We start from the raw sequence: 8930 nt of genomic DNA on the forward strand, positions 1-8930 counted from the left end.
AAAGAATGCATACATGGAGGAGCGGATAACGTTGATTGGGCGGCGTTACGCGCTTCATTAGGCGATGAGCGGCCACCTTGAGGAATTTAGAGGGACCCGGGATTCTTGACTTCGATGAGTTTTTGATCCCGGTTAGTATTTAAAATGCTTATTTGTTCATTTAAATTATTTATTTAAATATATATATATATATATATATATATATATATATATATATATATATATATATATATATATATATATGTTACTCATTATTATTTTATATTTTAGGATTCGGCACCGTGGTCCACCGAGCCACCCGCTCGGGCGTTTTCTCATGGGTACGTCGAGCCGGCGGTGTCTTCCCGTATGACCCGAGCCACGGAGTAAGCTTTTTTATTACAATTTCTTTTTATTCAACATAAGGTCAATATTTAATATATATATTTTATTATTTAAAGTACTTATTTTAAATATGTATGTTACTTATTATTTCGTTATTTTGATATTTTAGGATTCGACGCCGTATGTCAGAGCGACCCACTCGGGGAGCATTGCAAGACTGTCGAGGCAGAGGTGTCTTCTCATGAGATAACTGAGGCGCATGTAAGTTTTTTACTTAAAACTACTTTTATTCAATATAAGGTAAATATTTATTTAATTTTTATAACCTTTACTTGGACTTCGAACAACATCTCGTCCGGAGACACCTCATATTCATCACCACCCCCGTGAGGGCCTACGGACCGAGTCTCGGGAGCCTACTCGGGCGCCGTTGACACACGGTTTGATTAAATAAATAACGTTAATGTATTCAATATAAATAAGAAATGATACTAATTATTATATACTTTTTAGGTTCATCCTTCGGCGCACGAGGGTAGCGACTCCGGACGAGGAAGTGGTTGAGTCTCCGGAACCTAGCTCGGCCGAGGTTCGAGCGTGCCGGCGGGAACGGATCCCGAAGAAGCACGTTCTAGTCAAGGGCGCACGGGCTGGGGAAGAGGGGAGATGATCATGACTTGGCGTCTAGGTTATTAAGAGGAAGAAGGACGATGGAGACGATGGCGAGGGCGGTGGGGATGGCATGAGCCTTAGGCCTAGGGATAGTCTCGGCCATACTACATGTGGGACCCATCCTCGATAGTGTATATACATTAGTGTTGTACAATTTATCGTAAATATATATATATTTTTTGTATATTTATACATATTATCTTAGTTTTTATTATTATTTATAGTTTCACACCTAAATTGATAAAAAAAAAAAAAAAAAAAAGCGAGCACGTTCAAAATAAAGTTAAGCATTAATTTAAAAATAGACGAAACCTAAAAGATAAATAACGTAAAGCTAATGACTACAAGTCTTCAAACAAAAAAGGACTTCGAGCACTTTTCAACCACTAAAACGACAATCCAAAGTATTGCGTATTCTTTATGTATTGAGCCTATCTTATTAATTGTACAAATATAAGTAGGGTTCTATATAAAATATTGAAGTTCCGGAGTCTCAAAGCATGATTAATATACGGCTAAACTACGTAAAAAGGAGTGTAAATAGGCTGGATTTGGAAAATGGCACCGCTATAGCGCAGTAAAATACTGCGCTATAGGCACACGAGAAAAGTCCCTTTAGCGCAGTATTTTACTGCGCTAAAGCACTTAACGGAACCGTTACAGTTAAGTGATTTAGCGCAGTAAAATACTGCGCTAAAGGTATATTGGTAACATTTTTTTTTGTTGGGGTATTTTGGTTAAATTTTTTTTTTTTTGCATCATTTTTGTTCCGGACCCGAAAAAAAAGGGAGGGGAAATGGACAGATCCGCTAACTGGGCCGGCCATGGTCACGGGCTCCTTTTGCTAATTGAATGGGGATGGGAGGGGTGGCGTGGGGGCGTGGGGGTAGGGAATTTAAAAAGGCAAACTCTGCCTATAATTATCTTTTATGAGGATCTTACCATTAGTAGCTATCATTTTTCAAATTATAATTCGTAGCTTACTTTTAAGCAAAAACTGTATATTTTGCGTGTATTTTGTGTATTCGCGTGTATTTGGGCGAGACTCTCCCCTTACCCGCCTAGGTTCGAACCTAACCATCAACATTACTTTTCTTACATATTTTTCCTAGCTTCTTCTCATGTATCACGTGTATTTGAACTTTATTTGAATGTATGTCATATGTCTTGTATCCAATATGTATTTGAGCTTCTTGCCTTGTATCTTGTATATGAAGACATATACATTCAGATACAAGACACTCGGTCCAAATACATATGACGAAATACATAAGCTAGAGAAAATATGTAAGAAAAGAAATGTTGATAGTCGGGTTCGAACCTAGGAGGGCAGGGTGAGAGCCTCGACCAATGACCACTTCAGCCACTCCAACTTTATGTATTTTGGTGTAGCTACGAAAGGTAATTTACAAAATTACTATAGCTATTGAATATAAATAAATTAAAAAGATGTTATTATCAATAATTACCTCTTAGAAGAAGTTACACCAAGTAAAAATTCCATTTAAAAATAACCATTTGTACCACTAAAATTTGAAAATAGGCCACATGCTTAAAATTAATTATTCCATGCGTCTCAATTATAGTGTTTTACTTTCCTTTTTGGTTTGTCCCAAAAAAGTCTCTTTCTATATTTAGGAAGTTTTTGAATTCCAACATTTACATGGCAAGTTTAAAAACACAAGATTTAAAGGATTAAATGCATCTTTAATTTAAGACCAGAAAATTAAAAAAGAGAAAATTACGCTGTATGTTAAGGGGACAACTACGTATATATATATATCTTAAGGAGAAATATTTACGAAACGTGATGATAGTTTTATATTTACAAAACATAACATTACAAACCCTTTACAAAACATGCTTTAAAAAAAAAAATTAAAATTATTTTTTTATTTTAATTTTTTTTAAAATATATTTTTTTGGCTCAAAAATTATATATGAAAGTTGTATGAAATGTGTATATCTTGCTCAAGGCTTAAAAAGTTAGCTCAAAATTTAATGTATGAAAACGGTATGAAAAATGTATGAAATGTGTATATCTCGTTCAAGGCTTAAAAAATCTGCTCAAAATTGTGTGTATGAAAACGTATGAAATTTGTATCTCGCTCAAGTCTTAAAATTTCGCACACATTTTCGTGTATAAAGTTCATGTTAGATTTCTGTAAAATTAATACAACTACAACAACATTGTATACAACTTTGATACAACATTCAAGACTTAAAATATTCACTCAAATTTTTGTGTATGAAATGTGTATATCTTGCTCAAGGTTTAAAAATTTGCTCAAATTTTATGTATGAAAAACGTATAAAATGTGTATAACTCGATCAAGGCTTAAACATTACACTCAAAATTTTATATATGAGAATGGTATGAAATGTGTATATATCGCTCAAGACTTAGAATTTCATTCACATTTTTTATATATAAAGTTCATATTAGGTTTCTGAAAAATTAATACAACTACAATAATATTGTAACAACTTTCATACAATATTCAAGGCTTAAAGTTTTCGCTCACAATTTTGTGTATGAAAATTATATTAAAAATTTCACTCACACATACACATTTCATAAATTTTTCATACACAAAAATTTGAGGTAATTTTTTAAGCCTTTGAGCAAAAAAAGAAAAAAAATTATTTAAAAAAAATATATATATATATAAAAATCCGTCATGTTTTGTAAATAAGGAAAACTATCTATATATTTTGTAATAAAGAGTCTTAAGTAGGTACCCTATGTAATTTTCCCTATGTTAATTGGGGCAACAATTCCCAAAATTGACCCATTTTTTTAATTCTTACAAAAGATGACCCAAACTTTTCTCTCTCTCGCTCTCTCTGCCTTTGTATATGTTTGTATATGTTGGTATAAGTGTCAGTATATATTTGTATATGTTTGTAAATGGGTTTATATGTTTGTATATTTTGGGATATTTTTTGTAATGTAAGTTGTGGGCTATTTTTTTTGCAATGTAAGTGACCAACTTGTATATTTCTGAAATTTTCCCATTAAAAAATCTGTCTTTATTTCTTAAACTCTGTGTTCAATCAAATTAAGACACTTAAATTGGGACAGAGGGAGTATAATTTAATTATTTTTTCATTCGGAAATAATATTTAGATAAGAATATTCCCAACTTAAAAAAACAAAAATTTGATAGAGACTGTTTTTTTAAAAATCCATGGCATTTTTTATATTCTTTTTTTGCGCCGATTGGCCTTCATTTGGGGCGGTCTTTAATTTTTGCCCTTCAAATTGGTGGTCTTTAAGTTTTACCCCTCGCCTAACACCCCGAGGTTATGGGTTAGAACCCCAGCTCAGTAAAAAAAATAAAAATAAAAAATTCACAAGGCAGACTTTGCCAATGAGGCAGAATTTTGCGAATACGGGCGGGTAAAATTTGGGCGGCGAAGTACTCCAAAATAATGTTGGCAAACATTTATGTCCGTACGCAAATTTCAGTTACGCTTAACAACTCATCATAAAGGAATATCTCTATCAATGCGTGCCATGTAAATAGGCTATTTTTAAAAGCGAGAACGTGGATGCGCTGAAGGGTAAAAAGAAAATTTAAAGACCACCCCCAGCTAAGGCGCAAATTGCCCGTTTATATTTACGACTTAAAACTCCAAAAATAATGTTGGCAAGCATCCTCTTTATCTTCTTGACAACATCGTACCTGATGGAGTACCAATCGCCCATTCAATTTCCCACTAGTTACTTGCTCATGTGACAACTCATCATAATTTGAGGAATATCTCTATCAATGACTGAACAAAAAGCAATGTGGACAAATAATAATCTTAAGATAAAAAAAAAAGTAAAGAGATAAAAAAGATCAAAAGGAAATTTGTAAATCCAATATAAAAAAGAGATGAGCAATGTACAACACACTTTTGAGGTTGAATAAAGAGGCAGTTGAGGTGTTATCGGAAAATTTAGAAGTTGTTGTGTTGGTTCATTATTTGACACCATTTGTACAACACACTTTTCATCATTTCATATCACTAATAACATAAATAAATATAGGCATGTTGTTGTTGTTGTTGTTGTAATTTATAATCAGATTAGGTTCCTTCTAACCTTTTTAGTTCTTCCAGATAAAAAAGTAGACTAGTGTTATCTTCATATGTCGGACAAATAATAATCTTAAGATAAAAAGTATATAATGTCTTGTTTGTTTCCCTTTCATCCTGCGAGGAACTTAAAGATGAAGTTAGATTAATTAGTCAAGTGGCTTATAAAAAGAAAGTGGAATTATAACTTTTTGTCTATAGATAAATCTTTCACCAAATGTTGTGGAGACTCTGAATTTAAATTGTTCTTAAGTATATGCTAACTCAGCTACATGGTTAGATTGCAAAACATGAATGCAAGAGCTGGTGTTGAGAAAAAAGCTCATCAAGCTCTAGTGGTTTTGGAGGCCAAGAAAGAGCAGTGGGGACTAGAAGAATTTGAGAAGATTTTAGATTCACTTGTAGCTGGTGGATTTGTGCAAGATGCTCAAAAGTTCAAAGGATTGATGGAAGCTTAAAGATTTACAGAGTCTGAGAAACTTAAAGTAGCATTCTTGGCATCTCAATTTTGATCGTTACATGTATAAGGCAAGTTTATTACTGTTCTCCATTAACTTTAAGCAGCAAGTTAATTATTGTCCCAGAGCATATACAGCCATGCCTCGACTTTATATTGTTCATTGACACAGAATATTTATTAAGTTTTCCTCTTATGAATGTCCCTGCCATTGTTAGATGCATCAATTACGGTCGTTATGATGTTACAGCTCTTTCATTTTCTCCCCTTTATATTCACAGCCTTATTATTCCTTAGAGTTGAATTGCTGTATTATCTAGATTTACTTGGAAATGATCATTAAAAGAAATGTGGTAAAATGATTTGCTCGTCCACTTAAATTGTGTTTTGTTAAGCTATAACATTTTTTCGTGGGACGATGGTACTAAATGTTTTATGAATATCCACGGAGTACTTGCAGTGTAGCAGTGTTCATCATCTGAATTCTGGTCATGCATGTTTGGATTTTAATCTGCTAACTTTTTTTTACTTCTGCAGAGTCTCAAGTCTCAACCATATTATAGGAGGGGAGTAATTGCAAATATAGTACTCCTCATAAGCTCAAGAATATCTGCACTAAACGTAATTGGAGCAGTGAATAGTGATCTATCTAAATTCTATGATCCCATTAACAAACTGATTCATTAAACTGGGTACAACATTGATCTACCTGTTAATTGCCTGTGGGCAGATGAAATTGGTTTAGCAGTTATTTCAAGAGATCAACAGTGAAGATGACATTAGTTTCTTGGAATTGGCTACATTTATCCACAAGCAGACCATGTCAGATGGCAGTGGTAGCTTGGTATACATGTTCATTAGGTTTCAGTAGCAAATCATGACAGTTGTAGCTGTGACTTAAGTGTAAACAAACTAGTGGATCCATCTGTAAATGGGTTGTGGAGCACATTTGACTTAGACTTGAAAGAACTATTTGTTCCTACATTTCACATACCCACTTGTCAACACCATTTACTTTTATTTACAAATTAAAAACATCACATTCAAAGTAAATCTGTACATTTTTACATAATTGAAGTGTTGATATTTACTCAGCTCTCCCTTATCCGATGGAGTTGTAAACATAAGCCCCCAGTGCCATAATCACCAGCACAGCACCTCCAGCATTAACAAGCAGTTGTCTCTCTTCATTAAGCTGTAGAAGGCTTTTCTTCAAGTTTCCAATGCTGAATTCACCACCAGGGTAAGAAGAGGTACCAACAGCATTACTTGTACTTTCCTTTTCTATTGATCCTTTCTGCTCAACCTTTTCTTGAAACTCTCCTATTAATTCTTTACTCTTTTCAGCAACCTTCTGTCCTCCTATGTCATAGCTCTCCTTCTTTTCAACTTCCTTGTCACTTTTGACCAATTGCATTCTGTTCTGATTCAAGTTTTCTTCTTTATTTTGAATCTTTGGCTCTATACTCCCTACCAGACCTTCCAAGATTTTCTTCTCATCTTTTATTTTTTCCTTCTCACCACTAGTTCTTCCCAATGGGGTTGTTCTAAGAGCTGGAAAATCTGTTTCGTAATCACCCTTTTCAGTCTTTGATGATTCAGCACTCCCTAATTGGCCGTCCAAGATTTTCTTCTCATCTTTTTGCTTTTCCTTTACTCCTTCAGAATCTTGATGATTGTCAACATTTTGAGGCTTTGGCAGTTGGGCTGTGGGTCTTAAAGGGGTTGGTTTTCTTGGGGTTTCAATAGTTGGATAAGTAGTTTTGGGAGGAACATTATCATCCTTCTGAGGGGGTGGTGGAGTTGATAGAGGGAGTTGTTTTGTGGGTTCATCTAATAATTGCTCGGGTAATTTCCAAGGCATAGTGATAATGAGGACTCCATTCTCAAATTTGGCATGGATACCTCTCATGTTACAGTCATAAGGTGCTTGATAATCTTCTCGGAAGCGATGCCATTTGTTGCCTCCTACAAAGCGTTCTCCACGCACCCTCATTGCGTTCTTGCCTTCTGTACTTACTCTAATGTTCTCTTTCATGAATCCTGCAGGCAAATCAAGGCAATTTAAAGATCTATTCTATTTAGATACAATGCATTATGTAGGTAGTACTGTATGATAATGAATTTTTTAATCTTTTTCTGTTTCCACGAAGACAAATAATCTGAGTTTTGCAATAGTTTTATAATGACATTTAGGACTATGATCATTTACTTTTAGTTCTTGCTCATAAAAAGGTAAAGAAACAGTTATGTAAGAGAAAGTCACTGTGGGAGACTAGAAAGGAACCAAAGAGAATTTCAGGGGAAACAGAGTTGATCAAATTGTTCAAACTATTGATTTAAGATTTATTCTGTAGGGGTAGTAGAGTTACCAAGGGTAGCAGGGAAGTTAGGGAATCTCAGTTTATATCCTTAGTAAGGGGTAGGTACTTGCTGTTAGTTGATGTCTACTGAGTTTGTTGTTGGGAGAATGTCCAACTATTAGTTTTTTCATTGAATTGTTGTACATAAGTTCCTACTTGGTAATAAAATTCTATATACCAAAAAGGTAAAAAACAGTTATAACTTGTCGATACACTGAACAAATGAATGCATGACATATGTCTAATAACTTCAATATAAAAATAAGACACTCAATATTCATAGCAAGTATTCATGAATTAACATTACCAGGAAGATAAATAAGTAGCTTTTCAGCCTCTTGCTCTTGATGCCGCTCATAAACAGGCCTAAAATCTTCATAAACTGGCTGAACTGCTGCTCGTGGCGCCCGATTAGGGCGATTATTCGGTCGTCCAACTCCACCACCTCTTGGTCTCATTGCCATTTAACAAATAGAAGTGTAACTTTTTTTATTAAACCTTCTTGTTTTTTTCTTCCGTCTTGGCAATGTTTTTGAAAGCTTTGATGAATGTTTTGTTGAATTACAATACGTTCCATTTTATATGTGTGTTTGCGTCAAAGACTTTGAGAATTGCAAGTTTTGGTTTTGTTTGGTTTTCTTAATGATGAAACTATCCCAATTTCATTGCTTCAAATTTGTGTTTGTGCGCCTTTGAGGTTTCTTCAATTGGACCAAGGTAAGGTAAAGCAATCGGATACCTAATTATTTATCCATTTTGCCAGCACTAAATTTATGAGCTCATCATTTATTTTATTGACAAAATCGTTTGTATAGTTAACATACCATGTGAAGTAAGAAAAGATGAATCAGAGAAAAGAGAGTATACGTTAGTGCCTCCATGTAATTCCGTAAAAGTACAATATAAAACTATTTTTAACAATATAGTAAAAACAAAATAAAAATAGCAGGAACGCTTCCACTTCTACTATGACTTTTTGTTTGCTCTAGTTCATATTTGCAATACTTATCTAATGTTCTTTAAGATGA

General features: G+C 34.0%; 1 protein-coding gene across 1 annotated transcript; it reads right to left on the bottom strand.

Annotated features, from left to right (window-relative positions):
• Window positions 1-6533: 6533 nt before the first annotated feature.
• LOC132062584 (inactive protein RESTRICTED TEV MOVEMENT 2-like) lies at window positions 6534-8465 on the bottom strand. The gene is made up of 2 exons (XM_059455124.1): window positions 8210-8465; window positions 6534-7582 (listed from the first exon to the last, which is right to left on the bottom strand). The coding sequence occupies exons 1-2, from the start codon at window positions 8364-8366 to the stop codon at window positions 6642-6644; spliced, it is 1098 nt and encodes a 365-aa protein (XP_059311107.1). The 5' UTR covers window positions 8367-8465; the 3' UTR covers window positions 6534-6641.
• Between the last annotated feature and the right edge of the window lie 465 nt (window positions 8466-8930).

This window comes from Lycium ferocissimum, chromosome 7 (assembly GCF_029784015.1).
Source record: "Lycium ferocissimum isolate CSIRO_LF1 chromosome 7, AGI_CSIRO_Lferr_CH_V1, whole genome shotgun sequence".
Taxonomy (NCBI): domain Eukaryota; kingdom Viridiplantae; phylum Streptophyta; class Magnoliopsida; order Solanales; family Solanaceae; genus Lycium; species Lycium ferocissimum.